Here is a 24,720-nt window from a genome sequence, read left to right as displayed (position 1 = left end):
TGCAAAAAGCTGTTATCTCTACTTTCGAAATTCTTGCATATATTGTGTCTTCTTTTAGTGAACTACAAAGAAGGCTACCATTCTTTGTGGTCCTAGCTCCTGTTTATTTAGGTATTTTTGAGCTTATACAATCTTTTTGAGGTTCTTTTTAGGATGAATTTACAATTGTCTCCTCTCTCTATCCTCTTTCACAAACTCTCTTTATGTTTTCTCACAACATTCTTCACTCATTTTCTCTTTTTTGCTTACTCTTCATGAAATTGTACTAACACTACTCTATGCACCATATCAACTTTTGAGGGATAAATAAGCCCCAAAAAATGTAAGTACGAAGAGAAAACAAGAATTATATTCTCAGGCGAAGGCCTGGATTATTTTGGGATATGAATGTTCAGGCTGAAAGTTTTATTATACTATTTGGTTGCATTATTAGTAACATGGGAGCTCAGTTTATGCAGAAGGCGAACAGATACGATCCTGCGGTGAAGGACGGAATCCTACGATAACCGTGGCCTACAAAAGCACATCCCTGGCTCACCGCGAAGCCCCCATACACGGAGGCTCCCGTAACGTACGACCACAATATTTCACCGGATGCAGCATCTACAGCGTAAACCGGCCCCGTCCCATAAGTGGAGCCGGCAAACATCACACCGTTCGCGATAGTGACCGGACCACTAGCGGAGGCCTTATCTGGAAGTGCAGTTGACCACAACACCTTCCCCCTCCCGGCCTCCATCGCAACCCACCCGCCCCCTGTCGTCACATTCTTTGACGGTACAAGCGTAAAATTCTGCTGATTGCTGCTGGCGATATTGGTGTAAACCCTCCTCGTGTCCGTAGCCGATCCCCATATCCCTCCTCCACCAATTCCTCCCGGTCCAGCTTCCTGCAACAATATAAAATTTTGAAATTAAACTGTTGGAGTGCAAACTCATCCCACATCAGAAAATAAGTGATTTCTTACAGTAGACCAGAGTATGTTTCCGTTTCCCCGGTCGAGTGCCCATGCATATCCGCTTTTCTGGACTGCAACAACCACGTCCTTCCTAGTGCCGTTGGTGTTTACAGTGAGCATCATTGGCGCTTCCCCAAAATCTGCGTCCGGGTTGGGGCCCTGGGGGCAGTTCGGGATGGAAGGATCGTTGCATGCTAAGAACCACACGTCATATCCTCCAAGCTGTCTGAACCATCTGATCCGGCCCGAACCTAAGTCGAGGGCTAGAATCGAGTCGTAGTGGATGTCGGGGGCAATGCATTGGTCTGGTTGGGTCGGAACCGTCTGATTATCTTGCTTTACTTGGCAGTCTTCGACACTCTGAGGGACAGAGTAGAGATTCCCGGTGGCGATGTAGACATGGTTTCGTCGTTCATCAATGGCGGGGCTGCTGCCCCATATTGCAGCTCCAGCGTAGTCTCCTCGTCTTCCGTTGTTGTCCGGAAGCATATAAGTTTGCCATAGAACCGATCCGGTCCTGACGTCTAGCTTCGCGAAGCTTCCTCGAAACGTACAGCAGTTTTCGATGCTGGAAGCTTCTTCTAGTGATGAAACGCCCACGTAGAATGCTCTACGAGACGAAGATATATGAATTGGATTAGGATGATATTGAGCTTTAATAACTATGTGAGTTAATGAAGAGATGATAAAGTATATACTATGTCGTTTCCATTTTAGTAAATGTGTTACTTTTAATTGGATAACCCAAAAGAAAAACGGTTTCAATTTTAATATATTTACAGTAAAGAAATATGTCAAGAATTCATAACATAATAGCAAATTTACAGTAATTAGATGATGACAAGAATTCCGAACAGATGTACCTGTTGTAGTAAGTGCCAGACATGGTTATAAGAGCGGCAGGGTGGTTGTCGAGCTGTCGTTTCCACACGAGTTCTCCTGTAGCCCTCCGGACAGCGATAACATAAGCCGGGCCATAAATGGCGACGATGAGTTTGTCGCCAGCTACGGTGGGGGTGGCTCGAGCTAGCAAGATGGTGGAGTTAAAGGTGGTGGCATTAAGTCCGGTTAGCTTCTGCAGATTCTTCTTCCAAACAAGGGAGCCGTCAAGTTGTCTCACAGCGAAAATGTGACCGTCCCAGGTGGGGAAATATACGACACCATCATAGACCGCAGGCGTGGCTGTTATGTCGTGTCCCGCGTTGAACTTCCACTTGAGACGGAGGCGGGTGGCGGTCGAAGGGCTGATCTTCTTCTCCCCCTCTGCGTATCTGTTGTTGTAGATGTCGCCGCCGTGGTTTGCCCAGTTTGCTGCAGGGAGAGAATTCTGCAACTGCATTCATGCAAATTAAATGATTTAATTACCTAGAATATTTGTATGTATCACTTTGTAAGAGATAAGACTTACTGATATAGCACATTGTAACAATGAGATTACTGATATGAGGAGAGTTCTATGATTAATGTGTGCCATGGAGTTTATAGTACTTCTTAATTAATGAGTATCATATTCATAATTATGCTCCAATATATACAAAATTATCGATCTGCAGTGGTTGACTTTTCCTAACTAAATTGTATTATTTGCGCAGGCATTAAGCTGACAAATGACAATAATATTATACTTCCAAATGAAGACTCATTTAGGTAATAGGTGGCTGCTAATTCCATCCCCAACTTAACAATATGAGATTTAATAAAACCAAAATATAATAAAGTACATGAACTACTAGTAAATTTATGTTTGTCTTGGGACAAATGTTATATTTGGGCTTTATTCCGGTTAAAATATTTAGAGTTAGGATTGGAATTTCTAACACAATAAAATTTCAATCAGATTAACATGGAGTACCAATTAGCCTAAAATTCGATATGCTGGACATATCCACCTTCATACTATGGTATTTTATAATGCCATAGTGATCTAGAAGCTTGGCTGCTAGATTTTGATTAGACTAATAAGTTGCAATAAAAGCTAAGCACGTATTTCTTCTTCTCTTTTAAAAAAACTCAAACTGCAATTAAAAATTAATTGAATACTAGCATATTATTAGACCAATGCTTTAGTTTAGCTTGCACGCATACCTCCATAAACTAAGCAAAAGGGATTAACCTAGGGAGTTATAACTAGGGTAGATGTATATATTTCGTAGCTATTAAAACTCTCTTATCAAAGTCAGAGATCTTAATTATCCTGTCAACTTACACTATTTTATTTCGTTAAATTACTGGGAAGATATATTGGAATAGTAGGTGGACAAATTTTATTTCGGCATTTTGTTTATTACTATCGAACAATTAACTAGGTGGGTATATACAGGTCCATTTAATTAGGCCAGATATATACAAGCCCAACAGTGTCTAGATTAATTCAAACATTCATAGATTAATCCAGACATTAATTGAGTTAGTACTCTAATCATGTTAGTAAACCGAACTTATTTGCTTATGTAATCCATTATCCATGGCCCTACATTTGGAATCTCGTAGTACTACTCCCTCCGTCCGCTATTGGGAGTCCCGGTCCCTTTTACGCACTTGTTTTATAAAAATGATAATAAATAGTTAAAGTTGAGAAATAATAAAGTAAGAGAGAGAATCGCAAAAGTGACCGAGACTCCTAATGGCGGACGGAGGAAGTATTTTTTAAAAATAATTCTTATTCATCGTTTTTAAAAAAATGGAATTTGTATAATGTAGTTTATACGACGTGGAAAGTTTTGTTATATGCATAAAAACGACATGAAATATTAACGTTGATTAGCCTTTTGTGTGCAAAAAATAATTCTTTTTTAGACTAATCAACTTATAATGAAACAACCCAATAAGATATACAGATCATTTATGAATTCATCAACTCATAAAAAAGTGATAATATCATCACAAAGATTTAGGAATGCTTCAAGAATTTGAATGTAGCACATTTCAATACAAGACTTAGCCAAAGCTTTAAAAAGTACTCCATTAGCAGAGAAGACTTCCGAACAAGGTTGCAGGCCTTAGTGGAAACTGAAAAGCATAAAGTCGTTACTACATTAGTATATACAATTCTCTTTCCATTGTTTTTCATATTTTTGAAGAAACCAAGGAATCATATATATTCTACTCACCCTAAATATTGATATCCGTATATACAGAGTCCACTCTCCGATAACCCACGTGCACTATCATAATACATCCAAAATCAATCATTTTTCTATTTACTTAATTAGCTCCAACTATTTCATCTCCATTTTCGATGTAATTCCATATGCAAAAATATTGTTTATATTTCAAAAAATTATTTATTTTTAATCAATTATAGTACTTTTAAGGCATCCACAATGGGGCTGAGGATGGACGCCCTAAGCCCCCGCCCTATGCGCTGCACATCAGCATTTTATCCTCCGCCCCTTCCACCTGCAATGGGGCGGACTATAGCTCGCCCTAAGCCCCGCTCTAAGTATTTTATTTATTATTTGAATATTTAAACACTACAATATTTATTTTTTTATGTTTGCAAACATATCAATTAGCAAGAATAAATATAAAAACACTATAAATTAAAGGCAAATCCTATTGTCAATATTTATTTTTTATTTTTTGTGCTTGCAAAAATGAAAAATTGACAGAATTCATTATTGAATTTAGAGAGAAATTGAGATGAGAAAGAGAGTGAAGTGAAAGGTGTGAAATGAAATAAAAAAAATTGGTGATATATATTAGAAGAAAATACAAAAAAAATTAAAAATAAAAATAAAAATGTGTGCATCCTCCGCCCTATAGTCTGCACCCCCTGCAATGGTGGACTAAGGGACAGAGGATAGGCCGGAGGATGCATCCTCCGTGTCATAGTCCGCGGACGATGCTTAGGGCGCGGAGGATAAAATGTGTATAGTCTGTGGTGCTGCAGTGGCGAACTAAGGGACGGAGGATGCATCGTCCGTCGCATCCTCGGCCCATTGTGGATGCTCTTAAAATTAAATTCGTTAAGCATTGAACTATCGATGTTTCAATAAGCATTTCGCTCATTGGAGTATTTTAAAATTCATAATTTTTACTATCGGTTTTGAAAGTTGTGGGACACATTAGAATTTGATTAAGATTTATTGTTGAAACTAAAAATAAAAAATATACTCCCTCCGTCCTAAGATAAGTGACTTGTATTCCTTTTTGGGGTGTCCCACTATAAGTGACCTATTTCCATTTTTAGCAAAAAGTCATCTCTCTTACTTTATTCTCCACCTACTTTATTCTCTCTTCTCTTCTCTATTTTTCCCTCTCTCATACTTTACTCTCTCCACTTTAACTTATTTAAATACCATTCCTTAAATCTCGTGCCCAAAAGAAGTAGGTCACTTATCTTGGGACGGAGGGAGTAATTAGTTGATATAGTTTTCCTTTATTAGTTAGTATTAAGCATTTTATTTGTCTGTATTTGTGCCTATATATAAGGCCTTCTTTGTATTTTGCAATCAACACTTAGCAAAAATATAGCCCATTAAGACCATCTACAACCATTTACACCAAACACCAAAAAGTAGTTTTACTCTAACCATTTACACTAAATTCAAAATTTACACCATTTTTGGATTTTTGTCTCACAAAATTTTTGCAGTAACACCATATTTGGTGTTGTTTCACAAAAAACACTAAAAATGGGTTTGAATTTGGTGTATGGTTGGTGAAGATTTCTACACCAAAACTCATTTATAGAGTACAGTTGGAGATGGTCTAATAAAACTTCTCCTTTTTCTCTCCATCTCCACAGTCGACGGTTTCACTCATCTTTTGTAGTTTTCTCTTTTGGAGGTTTCTCAATCCAAATCAATTCTACATTTTCAACATTTATGATTCTTTTTTGATAATTTATCCAAAATGAAATGAATAACAACTTTTTTTTCCGAAGATAAAATGAAATAATCTCTTATTTTAGGTGGTCTCATGTACGTTTCAGACTAGGTGTTGCAGGAGATGAGAGAGTGAGTAGTAGTTTCCTCAGATGGGATGTCTTAGAAGCATTGCACGACAATGTAGCTGCGCTGCAGAGTTCAATTTGGTTCTTGTGCAGTCCTTTTGTAATGGATGAATGTGAACACGCAAGTTCTAGTTCGTTTGCTTTGATGTTGTCTTTGCTCGTCTTTGTTTTGTATTTGAGGGTTTTACTGAAGGGTGGATGTATAGCTGTAGATGAAGAGTCTGTCATGACTATTCGAAAATTACTGGTGTGCTTCATAGTTTAATTTGTTACTTCCCTAAATACTGTAAGCTAACTGTTTTACGTTGTGTGCTTTGTTAAAAAGTTGCTATCTCTGATTAGTATGTCTGTTTTTTTAGTGAACTAGTAAAAAAAGGCAACCATTCTTTGTGGTCCAAGCTCCTGCTTTATTAGGCATTTTTTAGCTTATCTATCCTTTGAGCTTAAACATGTTGTCCATTTGAACTTTTGAGAGAAAACACGGCACAACAAATACAAGTACATGATTGCTTCTCCAAGTCTTCAAGTACACACTCGTGCATACATATCTTTAAATTGGATGAAAATTTTATTTTATTAGGTTGCATTTTTAGTAACATGGGAGCTCATTTTATGCAGAAGGCGAAGAGAAAGGATCCTGCAGTCATATTCAGAAACCTACGATAGCCGTGTCCTACAAATGCACATCCCTGGCTCACCGCGAAGCCCCCGTACACAGAGGCTCCCGTAACGTACGACCACAATATTTCACCGGATGCAGCATCTACAGCGTAAACCGGCCCCGTCCCATAAGTGGAGCCGGCAAACATCACACCGTTGGCGATAGTGACAGGACCACTAGCAGGGGCCTTATCCGGAAGTGCGGTTGACCACAACACCTTCCCCCTCCCGGCCTCCATCGCAACCCACCCGCCCCCTGTCGTCACATTATTTGATGGCGCAAGCGTGAAATTCTGCTGATTGCTGTTGGCGATATTGGTGTAAACCCTCCTCGTGTCCGTAGCCGCTCCCCATGTCCCTCCTCCGGCAATTCCTCCCGGTCCAGCTTCCTGTATCAGTATAAAATATAGAAACTAAACTGTCGGGTTGCAAACTTATACCACATCAGAAAGCAAAATTTAAATTTTTGAAATTAAACTGTTGGGTGGAAACTCATCCCACACTAGGGAACAAAAACATAAAATTTTGAAATTAAACTGTTGGAGTGCAAACTCATCCCACATCAGAAAATAAGTGATTTCTTACAGTAGACCAGAGTATGTTTCCGTTTCCCCGGTCGAGTGCCCACGCATATCCGCTTTTCTGGACCGCAACGACCACGTCCTTCCTAGTGCCGTTGGTGTTTACGGTGAGCATCATTGGCGCTTCCCCAAAATCTGCGTCCGGGTTGGGGCCCTGGGGGCAGTTCGGGATGGAAGGATCGTTGCATGCGAAGAACCACACGTCGTATCCTCCGAGCTGTCTGAACCACCTGATCCGGCCCGAGTCTAAGTCGAGGGCTAGGATCGAGTCATAGTGGATGTCGGGGGCGATGCATTGCTCTGGTTGGGCCGGAACCGTCTGATTATCTTGCTTTACTTGGCAGTCCTCGACACTCTGAGGGACAGAGTAGAGATTCCCGGTGGCGATGTAGACATGGTTTCGTCGTTCATCGATGGAGGGGCTGCTGCCCCATATTGCAGCTCCAGCGTAGTCTCCTTGTCTTCCGTTGTTGTCCGGAAGCATATAAGTCTGCCATAGAATTGTTCCGGTCTTTATGTCTAGCTTCGCGAAGCTTCCTCGAAACGTGCAGCAGTTTTCGATGCTGGAGCCTTCTTCCAGTGAGGAAACGCCCACGTAGAAAGCTCTGAGACGTTGGGGATGATATGAGTTTTAATGCAAATTTGATAAAAATAAGAAAAAGATAGAAAGAAAAAGAAAAAGTAGTTGGAATATTAATATTGGAATATGGGGTCCACCTTGCAAAAAATAGAAATAAACTAATTTTGTGGGACGGATTAAAAGTTAGAGCACATTTACAAAATAATATATATGTTCAATGCATCAGATTGATATGCACGTGGATTCACAAGAATTCGATCAAACGCTAGAAACAAAAATTGTGTTTAATTGGTCAACACGCAATATAGAGTCTAGATATGTCCTAGTCTGCAATTTCTTCTGGTTAATCATTAGATGATGACATGAATTCCGAACAGATGTACCTATTGTGGTAAGTTCCGGACATGGTTATAACAGAAGCAGGGTGTTTGTCGAGCTGTTGTTTCCATATGAGTTCTCCTGTAGCCCTGCAAACCGCAACAACATAAGCCGGGCCGTAAATGGCAAAGATGAGTTTGTCGTCAGCTACAGTAGGTGTGGCTCGAGCTAGCAAGGCGGTGGAGGAGTTAAGGGCGGTGAGCTTCTGCAGATTTTTCTTCCAAACAAGGGAGCCGTCAAGTTGTCTCACAGCGAAAATATGACCGTCCCAGCTGGGGAAATATACGACGCCTTCACAGATCGCGGGCGTGGCTGTTATGTCGTGTCCCGCGTTAAACTTCCACTTGAGACGGAGGTGGGCCGCGGTCGAAGGGCTGATCTTCTTCTCCCCCTCCGCGTATCTGTTGTTGAAGATATCGCCGCCGTGGTTTGCCCAGTTTCCTGCAGGGAGAGAATTCTGCAACTGCATTCATGCAAATTACATGAAATACTACTATTTAACTAGATTTTTTTTGTATGTTTCATTGATTTGTAGTAAGAGATAAGACTTACTGATATATCACACTGTAGCAAACAGATTACTGAAATGAGGAGAATTCCATGATTAATGTGTGCCATGTGGAGTTGAGAGTTCTTAATGAGTACTATCATATTCATAATTCAGCTACAATTTATACAAAATAATCAATCTTCAACGGTTGACTTTTCATAACTAAATTGTTGCGCAGGAATTAAGCTGACAATAATATTAGATCAGATTGGAATTAATTAAGTATGTCTACCAAATGAAGAATCATTAGGAAACATGTGGATGTGTGTGTAAGTTGATCAAGCGGTAGAGAGGCTAATGTCTAAGGCTAATGTCTAAGACTAAAGGTTTCATGCTTGACTCCTATATGAGGGGCCTATAAATTTAAATTTATTTACTCATAATAAAATAGAAAACATGTGGCTGCTAATTCCATCCACGGCCGAATCATAATAAAATAGAAAACATGTGGCTGCTAATTCCATCCACGGCCGAAACTATGAGATTTGAGAAACTAATGTTTAATAAATGTTTATTAAGATAAGTAGAGAAATAAAACTTATAATTACTCATGTTAAAAGAGGAATTAAATGGGTTGTTTAATTTGGGACTATCCTATTCCTAACAATAATACGAATCAATTAACTTGTGATTGATGTTATATTTAACCTAAAAGGTCTTACTAGCCGGTTAGGCTAGTCCGAAATTCGATCTACTAGCCTAATTGACATCCGCACTTATATCATTAAAAGACTATAGAGTAAAAGTGAGAGGGATTTAAGATGGAATTATCAAACCTTAATTTGAAATTCTCTCTTAGCGTTTCATAAAACGTGTAGGACTTTTCTCTGCGATGATAAGCACATATTTCTTCATTTGTTTATTAAAAAATAACTCAACTGCGCCTTAAAAGTTAATTGAATAGTAACATACAATTGACAATTGCTTTAGCTAAGATTGCACGCATTCCTCTATTAACTAAGCAAAAGAGATTAACCTGGGTAGTTATAACTTATATTAGGGTAGTAGGTATATGTATTATGTATATATTTCCTTGCTATTAAAGTCAGAGATCTAATCCTGTCAGCTTATACTATTTTAATTCGGCAGTTTGATTATTATTCTAGAACACTTAACTGGGCCGGATTTTTTCAAGCCCAAGTAATTGGGCCGGACATATGCAAGCCTTATAAGTCTAGATTACTCCAAACATTCACAGATTAAATTAAGTTAGTACTCTAATCATGGAAATTGAACTTATTTGTTTATGTAAACCATGGCCCCACTGGCCAAGTTTTAATATCGGCCATCGGTCATATAATAAAATGAAAGAATACATTTGGAATCTTGTACTAATATTTTTAAAAAATTGTATTCATTGCTTTAAAAAAAAATGAACGTTTGATTCATAAGTTGTACTCCTCCATTTGTAGTTTATACGAAGTGGAAAGTTGTGTTTTATGTATAAAAACGACATGATATATTAAAGTTGAGTAGCTTTTTAATTATGCGAAAAAGCTTCTTTTTATACTAATAATAATAACTTATAATGAAAAAACCCAAATACAGATCATTTATGAATTCATCAACTCATAAAGAATTGATAATATCAATACAAAGATTTATGAATGCTTCAAGAATTTGAATGTAGCTCATCATTCAATACAAGACTTGGCCAAAGCTTAAAAAAGTAATAAGCAGAGAAGACTTCCAAACAAGGTTGCAGGCCTTAGTGGAAACTGAAAAGCATAAAGACTAAAGTCGTTAGTTCCATTGTTTTTCATATTTTTGAAGAAACAAAAGAATCATAAATATTCTACTTACCCTAAACATCGATATTCGTATATATAGAGTCCACTCTCCAATAGCCCATGTGAACTATCATAATACATCCAAAATGCAATCATTTTTCTATTTATTAATTTAGCTTCATCTCCATTTTCGATGTAATTCCATATGCAACAATATTGTTTAGTATATATTTCAAAAATATAATCATTTTAAATCAATTATAAGTACTGTTAAAATATTTCAATAAGCACTGAACTATATAGATGTTTCAATAAGCATTTCGCTCATGGGAAAATTGAGATTTATTTTTTTAACTTCATAATTTTTACTATCGGTTTTGAAATTTGTGGGACACATTAGAATTTGACTAAGATTTATGAGTTACGGGAGATAAAAGCTTAAATGCTTAATCACATTAATGCATCTCTTAAATTCTAAACCCATTCAAATATTTCATATAAGTCAAATTTAGCGGCCATTTCTTGATTGCATGAAATAAAAAAATAGTAAAAAAAAAAGATTTATATATATGAAGGATTAGCTGACTTTTCTTGATCTCCCAACTCATCACTGTCGTTTTATCAATAAAAACACTTCACTTTTGTCTGGATATAATAATCCGAGGTTTAATATATTAGCAACATGCTAATCACTCCATGTATGACTAGTAAACATTAATTAAGTGAGCTCATTCCTACAAAAGGCCAGAGCTAGAAGCTCAACAATCTAACACTAACAAAATGTCTATTCTTCTCTGTTTCTTGTTTTTGGCATTTGGGAATCTCTCAAATGCCTCAAGAAATGGTGGTCTCGCAATGTATGAGATCAAGAAAGGCGATTTCTCTCTCAAGGTCACCAACTACGGTGCAAGAATCGCCTCTCTTGTTCTTCCCGACAAACATGGTCAGTTTTTTTTTTTTTTCTTGGGTTATTTGCCTCAAAGATTCAAACTTTTTTCTTGTTTTCATAGGAAAGTTGGGTGACATTGTTCTGGGCTATGATACTGCTGAAGAATTTAAGGTATGATGAATCTACCTCTCTCATGTTTTTAGATATTATTTACTTTCTGAGCTTTCTAGGCGCATGGTTTCTGTGAAATCTTGAATCTTGATTTATCATCATTATTAGTCTATTATTTGTTATTTGTTTTTTTGTGTGGTCATATTTGATCTTGAAAGCCTTAAGTCATCAAAGTCTTCGGCTTTCTGTCTTACTACTTGATAGTAGGAAAAGGACATTTGAACCAATGATTTGAGAAGTAAATGGATGGATAAGATCTACAAATTAACTAATCCTTTGTTAATTTATGTCTAATTTTGGGTAAAAATGACTTATTTATCTCCATTTGATGTGATTGATGATGTGTAGCAAAACCAACTGATATGGCTAAGATACTTGGCATCTAGAGACTGAAACCTTACAAATCTTGTTTTTTGTCTATGTTTTACTTTTATATATGTTGTGTTTCTGAACAATTGGCTGCAGAATGATACCGGTCACTTTGGAGCCGTTGTGGGAAGAGTAGCTAACCGCATTGCTGGTGCTAAATTTACTCTAAATGGGACCGTATACAAGCTTGAAGCGAATGAGGGGAAGAACATGCTCCATGGTGATCTGCATTTCATCTTCTCCTCATGATTTATTCAAGAAAAAAGGACTTAAATATGAGCATTGACTTAAATGTCACCTTTGATCAATGTGTTGTCCCTAACCTTTATGTCATTGTCTGTATTTAGGTGGGTCGAAAGGGTTCAGCCAAGTCGTGTGGAAGGTGAAGAAGCACGTTAAGTATGGCCGATCTCCTTACATTACACTAACATATCACAGCGTTGATGGAGAAGAAGGTAATGAAATTAGCAATGATCAAGAATGTTGTCCTTATTTGCAGAAGTTTGTGGCTTGTTCTGAAAACTCAAATTTGTTTTAACAGGTTTCCCCGGTTCTGTTCTGGCCTCGGTAACCTATGCTCTAGTGGCCCCTTACACGCTGGTTGTGAAAATGAAGGCGAAAGCTCTAAACAAGGCTACCCCGATAAACCTAGCCCAGCACGCCTACTGGAACCTCGGTAACCACAACAGTGGGAGCATCCTCTCTGACTCGCTGCAGATATTTGCGTCCCACATCACACCAGTCGACCAGGGGCTCATCCCAACGGGAGAAATCACCTCAGTGAAGAAGACTCCTTACGATTTCCTCAAGCCCCGTGTGATAAAAGGCCCCATCAAGGACCTCCCCAAAGGGTCAAGGGGGTACGACATCAACTATGTGGTGGACGACTACAAGGGGCTGAAGATGAAGCCGGTGGCAGTGGTCTACAACAAGAAGTCGGGGAGAGTGATGAAGGTGTCAGCCAATGCCCCGGGCGTGCAGCTGTACACAGGCAACTTCATCGACAACGTGAAGGGGAAGGGTGGGTTCATATACCAGTCTCATGCGGCCTTGTGTTTGGAGACTCAAGGGTTCCCAGACTCTGTGAATCATCCTAATTTTCCTTCACAGATTGTGAATCCTGGGCAGATTTATGATCATCGTATGGTGTTTGTGTTTACCACAAAGAAATGATGAGGCTATGTTTGTTTGTTGTAATAAAAGTGGAGGGATGCAGCATTAGTCTCTTTCTCCATTTCCTGCATTATAACATTAATGAATGTTCTTAAGATATTTGAATATTCAATTTGCATCTAAACAATCCAGCCAAGTGAAATAAATACTCAATTTTGATGATGGTTCAAAATAGAAAATGAGTTTGGCCAAAATGCCATTCTTCTTCATGTTCAAACACAGTAACTGCACAAACATCTCTCTATGTTTTTAACTTACTCATCTAAACATCTCAACAGTTATGAGCAAGGTGAAAAAAGAGCCTCCATATCAACGAATGTCTCATCTCTACATGGTAATAAAATAAAAAGCAATCTCTCAACCAGGAGGAGATGATGATCTTGGAGAAGAATGAACAGCAACGCAACGAGAAAACTCCGATCAGGGCTTGTTAGCTAACGGAGATCGCAGAGGCGTGATTTCTTGATATGGCGAGCCGTAATACCTGTTAGGCATGGAGGGGCTCCTTGTTGGCTGCTGCCCGTTTCTCGTCTGCAATCTACCTCCGGTTCTTGCATTCATGGTCGCAGAACCACGGGCATTGTTCATCGCCTGAAAATAGGACGAGGAGCACGCCATGTCCTTGAGAGCTGGCAGCGGCTCCAGAGCTAAAACTATCTCGCTCATCGCGGGTCTAATCTTGGCATCCCGGCTGAGGCAGCGAGCAGCCAGCTGCACAGTTTTCTGAGCGCCTTTGACAGAGAAGCGCCCCTCCAGACGAGGATCAATCAGCCTGTAGAACCGCCTCCTCTCGTCGAGGTAAGGCCTCGACCATTCCACCAAGTTGTGCTCCCCGGGAGGTCTGCTCTTGTCCATGGATCTCCGCCCCGTCAACAGCTCCAGCAAGACCACTCCGAAGCTATACACATCGCTCTTTGCAGTGAGATGCCCTGAACAACGAGACGGTGTCTGAGAAGCCATTATCACACATGAACAATTCACGCAGCAAGAGGAGGATGTTACCTGTCATGACATACTCCGGTGCAGCATAGCCATATGTTCCCATCACACGGGTTGACACGTGCGTCTTGTCTCCCTCAGGCCCGTCTTTGGCAAGTCCAAAATCGGAAAGCTTTGCATTGTACTCCTAGATTAACAATAATAGAGGTAAGTTTAGAGGATCAAGAAAGCTAAGGATAGGACTCCATAATCTTGAAAGATTCAGACATCATACCACATCTAGCAGAATGTTTGAAGTTTTGAAATCTCTATATATAACAGGTTTCTCTGCTTCTTCATGAAGAAAAGCAAGGCCCTTTGCTGCATTTAGTGCTATTTTCATTCTTATAGCCCAAGGAAGAGGCAAGGATCCTATACATCAGAAGAAGTGCATCACAAACATACAATTGAAAATAATGAAAGAATTCTTAAATTAGATTCTTGAAAGTCACAGGCATAGTAACACATGCTTGCACACACTCATTAACAAAAGCAAGCAAATTCCTGAATTAGATTTCACACTTAAAACTACAATCTTAGCAGAAACTACTTGAGCATGACTACAGGTTGTGCCATCTTAACTATAAACTACAAATATTGAAACCACGTTCGTTGTGGGTGGAAAAAAGAAACATACTCTTGAATAAGTGATTTTCCAAGCTGCCCCTTGCCATGAATTCATAGACGAGGAGCCTTTGGTCATCCTCTATGCAATAGCCGATCAATGTAACCAAATTCGGATGGATGAGCTCACCAAGATAATTTATTTCAGCCTGCATTATTATAGAACCACGTGAGTGAAATGTGAATAAGAAGAATCTTTGAAATTGAAGAATAGAATAAGATAAAGAAAGGGAAGTAGTTTCGTACTAGCCACTCTTTATGGCCTTGAAGTCCATCATGATTAAGAGTTTTGACAGCCACAGTAAGCCCTGTACCGGGCTTAACGGGAGTGTTTCCATTCTCATTGACCCAACCTTTGAAAACGCAGCCAAAGCCACCCTCCCCAAGGAGACTGTCGGGCCTGAAACTCCTTGTGGCCAGCTTAAGCTCATTGTAAGTGAACTTTCGTAGCTGAGAAGATATTTTCAGTTCCTCTTCAATTTTGGGAGTTGATGGAACACTTTCAGCATTGCTTGTTGCTGAAGATGATACTACCGGAACAACTGGTTGGTCTCTACTTGTCTCATTTGTAGATTTACTTTCCGCTGGTGCACAAAAGTAACAAGAATAGATGAGTTCAAATCCAAGTAAAAAATGCAAAGATGTTAGTACTCATCAACACCCCATAGTTCACAAGCTCATTTCAAACAAGTTGATTAACATTCTTGCTCAAAAAAAATTGATTCATTTCCATTTTCCGAGAGATTCTATAGTTATAGTTTCCCATACTTGGGTTCTAACATAAATAAAAAATACCAATAAACAGCCATGAACCATGCACATAAAGGAGATGCAACCGTTACATGTAAAAGCCACGTGGAGCTCAGCAAAAGTTTAACCTAGTAGTACAACTACAAGTTTCATCATTTCCCTTTAGGCGTAGTATAACTAGTATAGCAGACACGCGTCACACGCCTTAAATTAGTTTCCCCAACAATACAACTAGTATAGTTGACTCGCGTCACGCGCATTAAATTAGCCACCACTAATTCTGATCTAGAATCAGAAACAGAAACAAATCAAAACAATCAACCACGTGTAACTCGTACTTAATCTATGTTCCCTAAGTAGTATTGTAAACCAAAGAATCAATCAGCCGTTACACCAAAAAGCCACATGGAGGTCAGCGAAAGTTTCACCTAGTAGGAATGCTGCCAAGATGTTATTTCAAAGGATCATCTACAACGTAACACAACTAGTACAGCTGACACGCGTCACACGCCTTAAATTAGTTTTCTAACACTCTCATTCCGTTATTGAAACAGTAACAAATCAAAACAAAATCATCAACCACGTGTAACTTGTATGTAATATATTTCTATGTACCCTAAGTACTGTGTGTAAAACCAAAGAACCAATTCCAACAACATACATCATAAAGCAACGAGAAACACTGCATACACGCTAAAACTTATGAGGCAACTTCATCAAGACAGTGGCATATCCACCAAAGATACAAGCAATAAATCAGCAAGCATAAACAGCCATTCTTCTAGCAAGCGCGACTTAAGCAAGCAGCTAGATCTAACACAAAACTACATATCAAATGCAGCAACAAGGATAAACACAAACTTAACATCCAACCATATAAGCAGATACACTAAAATTCATATTTGTACCTCCAATCAAGTTGTCCAAACCACAAAATAAACAACTCAACAGCATACATTCACATCAAACAACTTCTAATAAGAAAGAACAGCAGCACAAACAGAATCAATTCCCAAAAATTTCTTAAACAGAAAAGGATGATTTAGCAAACGTACCATACTGTAAGCTAGAGCCAGAGCCAGAACCACTAACAGAGCTATCAACTTTGGTCCTTGCAGACAAACAGCGCCCAAAAAATCGAAATTTAAACCAACAGCTACCTACCGAAGCATCATCGTCGCCATCACCATTAACAATTTTTCCCATCCTGGCCTTCGAGTTTCCCACATCCATATCAACCTTATTCATAGCTTTAGGAACTAGCCCCATTTTTTTTTCCTCCCTCCAAACCCTAGAATTTAAATGCCAAAACTGCAGAATGAGCCTCCAGACTACCAAAATCCCACTTTTATCACTTTGCCCTCATCCGAAAGATTCTCTTTTCCTTGAAATTTTTCCACTCTGTATTTGTGGGCTTAAAACCGGGGCGCCCTCCCTCCCTAATCCAAAGATACCAAACTAACAGTATACGACAAAGGATTAGAAAAAGAAACCGTTCAAACTTGCTTTAACAAAATTCCATTAATTAAATTACAAAGATTGCATTTCTATTGAAAAAATTTCAAGAATCAAAAGAGAGAAATCTCAAGCCCAGGTGACGAAAACTCCCCGCGGCGCCTCAAAATGCAATCTTGGGATCATTTATGCAGAGATTTGAACATGCAAAACGACGAATTGCAAATACGAAAGATCAATGCGCAAATTCGAAGCACCCCTTTTCGAAGTGCTGCATTCAATCTCTCCCAGTTCAGATACAGCCCCTCCCTTTCATCGCATTTCACACTCTCAAAGCAAGAAAATAACAGCAATGCGAAAACACTGAAAAAAACATGATTTTCTTTAACCAAATAAAAATAGGAGACGCTGGGACACGAGGTGTTCTCGAGGCCAAACAAAAGAACAAAGTTAACTATTGTGTTAGTAGGAGTGTGTGTGTTTGGAAGAGAGAGAGGGAAGGATGGAGGAGAGAGAAACGTGCGATTTTGCGTGAAAAGATGTGAGAGAATGGACGTGGATTGAGGGAGGTTGAAAGTCACCGAGCGGTGACGGAAGATGCGTGAAGCTCGAATGTGATTGGTGGAAAAGTTGAGCACGTGGGCCCGTTTCTAATCTATTGGGCTGTGATGGGTTTGAAATTTGATTAGAATGGCAAAAACTAAAGAATTTATCTTTTCCTTTTTTTCTTTTTTCTTCTGGGATTTTTCTCCTATTGGACAAGAATTTACTCCTTTCTAAATATATTTGCTTTTGTTTGTTGTAATCTTTTTGTGAGATTTTTATTAAATAATTGAGTATTTCTTTCTTTTGATTTGCTTTAGTTTATAATTTTCCCTTTATTAGCTGGATCTCTAGAATTTGGAGCGTGAATTGTGTGATTTGTGAGTCTGCAAATGCTTACGCACAAAAAAGGAAAAGAGAATTAATGTTTGAATTCAATGTATTGAATCTGGAAATTTGGTATAAATGATGAGGACCTTTGTAGTTTTAAGCTTTAAATGCAGCATTTGGTGATTTACAATTTTACATTGATTCAATACATATAAACTTAGGAGTGATATCAATCATGTAGTGCATAGTTTCAAATTTGGATAAGAAGTAGGGTGAGAAAAAAAAAACGAAGACTGAATATCGAACCGATCCAAACCGATATTTTGAAATTTGGTTGGGTTTTTCGGTTCAATTCAGTTTTGAAAATACAAAAATTTCAGTTTTTTGGTACGGTTCGGTTCGGTTCGGTTCGGGCGAAAAAAAAAACCAAATAACCGAATTATATTTTAAATATAATATTATATATATATTCTATTAATCTAATATATTACATTAATTTAATATATTATATAATATAATATATATATATATTCTTTTAATATATTCTATATAATATGTATTATATATATTCTATTAATTTTATATTTTATAGATATATATTCTATTATATAAAATAAAATATTATATACTATGTTTTTTTCGGTTTTTCGGTTTAGTTCGGTTATTCAATTTTTCGGGTTCGGTTCGGTTTGAGTTTTGAACTAAATTCGGTTTTTCGGTCAAACCGAACTGAAACCCGAATGCTCACCCATAATCAGAAGTTTACTTGGTTTTTTTTCTTGCATTATTTAATTTTGTATGTATGTATATCAACTTACGTCGGGGCTACAAACACAAGTGAATAATGTTGCACACAGTAATGCATAATATTAAACAAAAAAGAAAACGACATATATATACATTCGAAAGTTGCATCTTCTTACTTGAAGGATTTCACAATGAAATTAGAGTAGATCAATATTTTTTCAATAGATTGATAAAAGAATGGATCGAGAAAGAAAACAAATGATCGATGCAAAAATGACGTGTTTTGTCACATGCATGTGTTTCGTCTGCAAGTGCTATAACTTATCTCTTCATGCTTGAAGTGATTTCATCGTGAAGTTATAGTATGTCGATATAGTTTTGAAGTTGATTGATCGAAGAAGTTGAGAAAGAAAGCAAGGGATCAATACATAAGATTGATTTTGCCGGTTTATATAGTACGAATGGAGAAGGGATATGAGAAAATGAAATATGTTAATGAGAGTATTATTTAATTACTACTCCTACTACATATTTCTATTTTCGTAATATGCATATTTTTGTTTGCAAATGTATAGGTTTTCCTTTTGTACTGCATGTTTTTGTTTATAGTATTCATGTTTCTATTCTGTAATATGTGTTGGTTTCCATATTTTTTGTATGTAGTATGTTTTTATTTACAAAATGCTTATTCTTATTTTCCCGCATAGGCTCCATTATTGACAAAAATATATTCATGTATCATTTTTAGATTTTTTGTCACATGCATCTGTAATGTGTTTAAAGATTGAAGATTTTAGTAGAGGTTACTAATTCAGTAATGGGTCCATATATGATATATATGCAGAGATTTTGAACTTATCAAATTTCTAAAATGGGCTTTTTATATTTGAAGTAACATATTGGGCTTTAAACGAACCTTAAATGGGGTAGTCCACATTTATTGGGCAACAATAATTCGACATTTAAATTTTCGTACACTGCTTTTTTCTTATTTCAGGTTGGAAGGCATTTAAATGCAATCCAGTCTATCAAACTTTGTTTCTTACTTTCATTTTGTAAATTTGTATGATAGTTGAATTTTGTCATTATTAATTATGGTAGATTTCATCTAATTAAGTATATAATTACTTTTATTCTTTGTTTTTTTATTAGTTACATAATACCGACTTACCGAGTACTACTTAGTTGTTTTAGGATTGATATTTAACTTTAATTTATTGGAATAAAAGTAAAGTATGATCACTCAGCAATAAATATCCGAAAACAATGTATTAGTAGCTCAAACGAAATTTAGTCTTTCTCCAAAATTCTATAATAATATTTTTTCATGAGGTGCCACAATTATTACTATTATATACTACAACATTCGGAAAACCTATTTTGCAGTTCACTAAAAATCTAAAGCCAAAAAATCCAAATAGCATCACAACACACACAAGCAATAGCAGACCAGAAACATCTAGCTAGTTCCATGAGATTAATTATTTGGTTTCGATAGATGCTTTTCTTGTCACACACAAACACAATCAACATCTCAAATGATTTATAGTGGAAAATATAAGAGATATTCATCACCAATGTTATTTATATAATAAAAAAATGAAAATGGTACAGTACAAACGTGGGGATTCACATGAGTGTTGAATTTGTTGAGAGATGCAATCTCAATGGAAATCATAAAACGACACATCTTTGATCATAATTGGACACTACCATTTCCCAAGCAACTCTCCTCTTTCTGTTTTCTTCCCTTTCCCATCTCTTTGGCTTCTTCCCTCTTGGAATTTGTGCTTCATTTCGATTCCCTTTCTTTTCTTTCCCTTCTACAAACATTAATTAATAACAATTTCATTTCTTTTTTTTTTAGTTTATCCTTAATTAATATTCTTGATCATCACCATCGAATATCTGCATCTTCTAGGAACCTTCTCAGAGAAACCCTTTTTTAATTCCTTTTTTTACAATGAAAATTGGCATCACACAATTGTTTATACTGTTAAAGAAAGTGATGACTCCATGGAATTGGACATTTAGAAAGTTGAAATGCTGGGAATCTTGTTTTTTTATGCATAAACCATGGCCCATTGCCAGACTACTAGTCCCACTCTGCCTCATTTTCATATTTGCATGTAACATGGATCTCTCTTGTTTTATATATCTAATGTCACATTATTTATCTATTAATCAAAATTACGACTTGAAAGAAAGATGGAAATGAACTATTCATTCAAGAATTAGTAAAAAAAAACAGTGTGGGGTGGGAATAATATATCTATGGCAAGTTTAATTAATAATTTCAAGAAAAGGGAAAACAAAAAAAAAATGTAATCTTGAAGAAAACACATTATAGGCAAATTGAACAAGAAGAAGAAGAAGACACCATTTCTCTTTCCTTTTTTATTCATAATTAATGGAAATTCTGTTGTTCCGACCATGGCCAGAATTCCTGCGTTTCTTCGATGCCGGCAAACATAGTGCCGAAGCACTCGTTGGCCGCCGGCATACTATGTTGCTGCTCCGGCCTCCCCGAGCCGTGCAGGAGCTGCGTCAGCGTCTGCGGCGGTGGAAACATGGAGCCGTGCTTGTTTCTTTGATTGTACATTGCGCTTTCCGTGGCCGTCGACGTCTTAATGTTGACCTCGCAGCTCGTGTCGCTCCCGTTGCTCCACGACCCCTCGTTGTCCTTGTTCAGATTGATCGCCCCCGCGCCCGACTCCCCGCCTTTTAGCCCCAATAACTGTTCAAATCATAAATTTTGATCAAATCCTGGTCCGTCTCAATTTTTTTTTTTAATTTTTTTTTCAATCTCTATAACGGTTTAAATCATACTAGTAAAATTTGATCAAATTCTGGTCAGGGTCAGTCTCATAACTTTTTTTTGTAAAATTTTTAAATTTCATGATTTAAATAGGTATCGGATAAACAAAAACCCTATTATATATGATCCTTTAATTTACCTGGGTTTGGAGCTTTTTGTTTTGCGATTTGAGGACGTCGTTGTCGGCTTTGAGGGCTTCAAATTGTCTCTTGAGGACGTCGTAGTCCTTCTCCAACTGCTTTGTCTTCCACCGGGCCCGGCGGTTTTGGAACCAGATGGCGATCTGACGTGGCTGGAGGCCGAGGGCCCGAGCCAGCTGCATTTTGCGTTCGGGCTCGAGCTTGTTCCCGAGCTCGAAGCTCTTCTCCAGGGCCTTCACTTGCTCCAAGTTCAGCCTCCGCTTCTTCTCCCCCAGCAGCTGGGAGCCGTCGTCCGAGCCCTCGTCGTCCGCGTGGAACTCCTCGGCCCGATCCATGCCCGAGAACGACATGGATCTCCTCATCAGGAAATCCGGAACGCCTGCAATCAATTCACTAATTATTAGATACGAATCGAAAACCCTAATTTTGGAAAGAGGGGGGAAAAAAATGGTGATCGGATTTTTTTTATTTTTTTTTTACCGTGGAAATCTTGTGGGACGTCGTCGTGGCTTCGGAACATGGAATCTGCAGGCACATAGGCCATGGGTTGTGGTGGAGGAAGGGAGGAATGATGAAAAAAAACACACACACACAAACACACGCAGTGGGTGTGTGTTTGAGTGTGGAATTGTGGAGGTGGTGGTGGTGGTGGATATTAGGGGGAGATTTTGGAGTGAGAGAAGAACATGGGTGGCAAGACTGGAAGCCAGCGATTATCTCTGTTGAGACAGTGAGAGAGAGAAACAAAGAGAGAGAACATCAAGTGTTATTTATTGCTCACTACATCTTTTTTTTATCATAGTAAAAAATTAGGGATTCTGACATCTAACTTATGATCATATGATTAATGCAATAATAGGGTGGGATTAAAATATGGGAGGTGAAAAAAGTGTTATGGATAAACAGTAGGTTTGGAAGAGCATAATTGTGTTTAGATTTTGATATAATGAAAGTGAATCACATGCATAGCATTTGGCATTTGCATTAGTTACATACAATTTGAGATTATTCAATTTATTACACCGATTTAAATTGTTCATATCCAGCTGATATTGTTAGGTAATTATATTAATGGATTCTTATTTTATCATTAAATTTGAAATATGGAATGTGACTATGGAGGACTGTTAATTTGGACATTTCCTTTGCATATATATGTAGTGCCTATATATATGTCTTTTTTTTCTCAAAAAAGATTATACTAATATACGAAATTTTGATTTTTTTTTAATGGAGAGTATGAAATTCGTGATTACTCCACTTTGTTGGAATGGAAACGGACAGAAAGAAGTTGTATAGTCATCGAATAAGGAATTACAAAATAAAATAAAAATCACTTATATCAATTTTGAAGCACCTTTCAACATCATCGTGGACTCAAAATAGTTTTTGTTATTTTTATCGGAATTATTGCAGCTTGAGCATTTTTTATTAGCATGGAACGTGAAATGATTGGAGAAATACAAAGGAATGTCCACAAATGATACCTATAAAGCTCACTATTACTTAATTTTAATACTATGTTGATATCGTGGTTTGTTTTTATAACAATTATGTGTTATATCGATAACATGCACTAAGAGATACGAGCTAAGTCAAATAAATTGCAAAATAATCATCTCTGTATATATGTAAAATTACAATTTATCACCCAAAAAAAAAGTTACACGACAAGAATAATTAACTACTTATTTAATTATATAGTACTAAATACCAATACGTAAAAGTGTAAAACACATCAATACCCTATTGCTAAATTCAATGGAATATTAGCAAATATGGTGTGGTTTTATATTGCACAACATATCAATTAATGCAAGGAAATTTAGTTACAAAGAAGAATGACACAGTCTCTCTATTTCCCTAAACTCACACATTCTATTTCAACACATCAATCAATTTTTCTAACAAAAATGATGAAGATGGAAATGGTGTTAGGCAAAGGATTTTGAATGATGATAGAGAAATGCAAGAATTTTGAATGGCAACAAAAAAGAGGCTCCCCAAATCAAACAAGCCTATGAAAGTTGGGTGAAACCTAGAGCTCCCAAACGTGGAAATGAATCTGCACTCACTCAATAGTAACCACAAATGTCACTCTCATATGTTTGTTAATATCTTAAGCACTATAGTTTATGAAGTTTGGTGTAATTAAATGAAATGTTTAGGTTCAACGAATGCATGAAATGATGAAAGTATGTAGTAGTCTCGTTTTCTAACATGGAGACGACAATCAACCTAATGCCTGTTTCCTTATAGCTTGCTTTAGACGAATAAATATTCAGTGATCCAGACATATTGACACGTGGTGTGTCAGTCAATCACAATATTCAGAGTCTCTTCCTTTTTGTTGTATTTCTAAAATTGTGATTGGACGGACGCATAGCGTGATAGTATACTGAAGTTTTTCCTGCTTTATACCGATCTTTTTTCTATTCTTGTTAATTATATTTGGAAAGCATTACCATATATTTCATGCCAATATGTTTTAAAATATTAAAGAAAATGTAAAACACTAACTCAAATACAAAACACTTAAATTTTATTAAAAAAATAGAAAAGTAAAATTTAACACCAAAAAATGGGTAAAGAATCTCGAATGTGATGGATGCAGTTACAAGTAATTCCTCATCTTCTTCATCTTTTTTCTATAAGATATGTTTATTTCTTTATTTATTTTGTTTGATTTTCTTCTTCTCACTCATTTTTCTTATTTTTTTTCGATCAGCATACATTCATTGAGTAGGGATCACATTTTGTTTCCACGTATATCATTTCTTATAACTCTGTAAAAAATGAATATGCATAATTGATAGTTGGATTATTTAGAATTGTCATAAGAAAGTATTGTTGTGTACATCCACCAATCACAACATCGCATTTTGCCCACTCGCTATGCATGCGAATAGGCAGATTTTTATTTGATTTTTAATTAATTAATACTGTATAAAAGAAATGTAAAAAGTAAATTTAGTGAAACAAAGTCTTATCTCATAGCCATTACCAATTGGTACTCTTTCCTTTTTTTACTACTTTTTATTTTCTTAATTATCTCATCCTCTCTTATGAATGCACTTCTTCTCCCACTTTATTTTCATATCATTCGTACGGAATAGTATTACTTATTTTAACTTATTTCCTGTAAATCCTTCAATTTTTTTTTTACCAAATTCCAAATTCCACTAATGGTACGTCAATACTCTATCATTTATTATAAACGGTATATCATTTGGAATCTTCGCTCCATGTTTTGTCCGGTCGTCGACGCTCCACTTATTAACTCCCCAAGGTTCATAAATTCCCTACATCTCCATAAGCGTTGTACGACATCCATTATTT

The 24,720-nt window shown here is 37.1% G+C and overlaps 4 protein-coding genes across 4 annotated transcripts; 1 reads left to right on the top strand and 3 right to left on the bottom strand.

Moving 5' to 3' along the window:
* Positions 1 to 6,470: 6,470 nt before the first annotated feature.
* Positions 6,471 to 8,739, bottom strand: LOC125198578 (uncharacterized). The gene is made up of 4 exons (XM_048096899.1): positions 8,667 to 8,739; positions 8,120 to 8,577; positions 7,161 to 7,761; positions 6,471 to 6,964 (listed from the first exon to the last, which is right to left on the bottom strand). Exons 1-4 carry the CDS (start codon positions 8,730 to 8,732, stop codon positions 6,521 to 6,523), a joined length of 1,569 nt encoding a protein of 522 aa, XP_047952856.1. The 5' UTR covers positions 8,733 to 8,739; the 3' UTR covers positions 6,471 to 6,520.
* Positions 8,740 to 11,044: 2,305 nt separating this feature from the next.
* Positions 11,045 to 13,103, top strand: LOC125198555 (uncharacterized). Its single transcript, XM_048096870.2, has 5 exons — positions 11,045 to 11,337; positions 11,405 to 11,454; positions 11,920 to 12,043; positions 12,171 to 12,278; positions 12,365 to 13,103. The coding sequence occupies exons 1-5, from the start codon at positions 11,175 to 11,177 to the stop codon at positions 12,994 to 12,996; spliced, it is 1,077 nt and encodes a 358-aa protein (XP_047952827.1). The 5' UTR covers positions 11,045 to 11,174; the 3' UTR covers positions 12,997 to 13,103.
* A 30-nt stretch (positions 13,104 to 13,133) lies between these two features.
* On the bottom strand, positions 13,134 to 17,328 carry LOC125198553 (serine/threonine-protein kinase PBL34-like). Its single transcript, XM_048096869.2, has 6 exons — positions 16,404 to 17,328; positions 14,845 to 15,182; positions 14,612 to 14,747; positions 14,210 to 14,346; positions 13,999 to 14,122; positions 13,134 to 13,925 (listed from the first exon to the last, which is right to left on the bottom strand). The coding sequence occupies exons 1-6, from the start codon at positions 16,615 to 16,617 to the stop codon at positions 13,417 to 13,419; spliced, it is 1,458 nt and encodes a 485-aa protein (XP_047952826.1). The 5' UTR covers positions 16,618 to 17,328; the 3' UTR covers positions 13,134 to 13,416.
* Positions 17,329 to 20,629: 3,301 nt separating this feature from the next.
* On the bottom strand, positions 20,630 to 22,130 carry LOC125198551 (homeobox-leucine zipper protein ATHB-13-like). Its single transcript, XM_048096867.2, has 3 exons — positions 21,862 to 22,130; positions 21,381 to 21,760; positions 20,630 to 21,160 (listed from the first exon to the last, which is right to left on the bottom strand). Exons 1-3 carry the CDS (start codon positions 21,923 to 21,925, stop codon positions 20,831 to 20,833), a joined length of 774 nt encoding a protein of 257 aa, XP_047952824.1. The 5' UTR covers positions 21,926 to 22,130; the 3' UTR covers positions 20,630 to 20,830.
* Between the last annotated feature and the right edge of the window lie 2,590 nt (positions 22,131 to 24,720).

Source organism: Salvia hispanica, chromosome 6 (genome assembly GCF_029641045.1).
Source record: "Salvia hispanica isolate PSC_SH4W2 chromosome 6, Shi_PSC_v1, whole genome shotgun sequence".
NCBI lineage: Eukaryota > Viridiplantae > Streptophyta > Magnoliopsida > Lamiales > Lamiaceae > Salvia > Salvia hispanica.
The sequence above is the reverse complement of the archived record's forward strand: the minus strand, read 5'-3'. Positions and strand labels throughout refer to the sequence as shown.

Excerpts from the sequence above, each read along its gene's own strand:
- LOC125198578 (XM_048096899.1), bottom strand. The coding sequence starts at position 8,732 with ATGGCACACATTAATCATGGAATTCTCCTCATTTCAGTAATCTGTTTG. Across the intron at positions 8,578-8,666 it reads TGCTACAGTGTGATATATCA|TTGCAGAATTCTCTCCCTGC; the intron begins GTAAGTCTTATC and ends GCATGAATGCAG. Across the intron at positions 7,762-8,119 it reads TCCGGAACTTACCACAATAG|AGCTTTCTACGTGGGCGTTT; the intron begins GTACATCTGTTC and ends CCAACGTCTCAG.
- LOC125198555 (XM_048096870.2), top strand. The coding sequence starts at position 11,175 with ATGTCTATTCTTCTCTGTTTCTTGTTTTTGGCATTTGGGAATCTCTCA. Across the intron at positions 11,455-11,919 it reads ATACTGCTGAAGAATTTAAG|AATGATACCGGTCACTTTGG; the intron begins GTATGATGAATC and ends AATTGGCTGCAG. Across the intron at positions 12,279-12,364 it reads CAGCGTTGATGGAGAAGAAG|GTTTCCCCGGTTCTGTTCTG; the intron begins GTAATGAAATTA and ends TTGTTTTAACAG.
- LOC125198553 (XM_048096869.2), bottom strand. The coding sequence starts at position 16,617 with ATGGGGCTAGTTCCTAAAGCTATGAATAAGGTTGATATGGATGTGGGA. Across the intron at positions 14,748-14,844 it reads AAGGCCATAAAGAGTGGCTA|GCTGAAATAAATTATCTTGG; the intron begins GTACGAAACTAC and ends ATAATAATGCAG. Across the intron at positions 14,347-14,611 it reads GGAAAATCACTTATTCAAGA|GATCCTTGCCTCTTCCTTGG; the intron begins GTATGTTTCTTT and ends TCTGATGTATAG.
- LOC125198551 (XM_048096867.2), bottom strand. The coding sequence starts at position 21,925 with ATGGCCTATGTGCCTGCAGATTCCATGTTCCGAAGCCACGACGACGTC. Across the intron at positions 21,761-21,861 it reads CGTCCCACAAGATTTCCACG|GCGTTCCGGATTTCCTGATG; the intron begins GTAAAAAAAAAA and ends AATTGATTGCAG. Across the intron at positions 21,161-21,380 it reads ACAAAAAGCTCCAAACCCAG|TTATTGGGGCTAAAAGGCGG; the intron begins GTAAATTAAAGG and ends TGATTTGAACAG.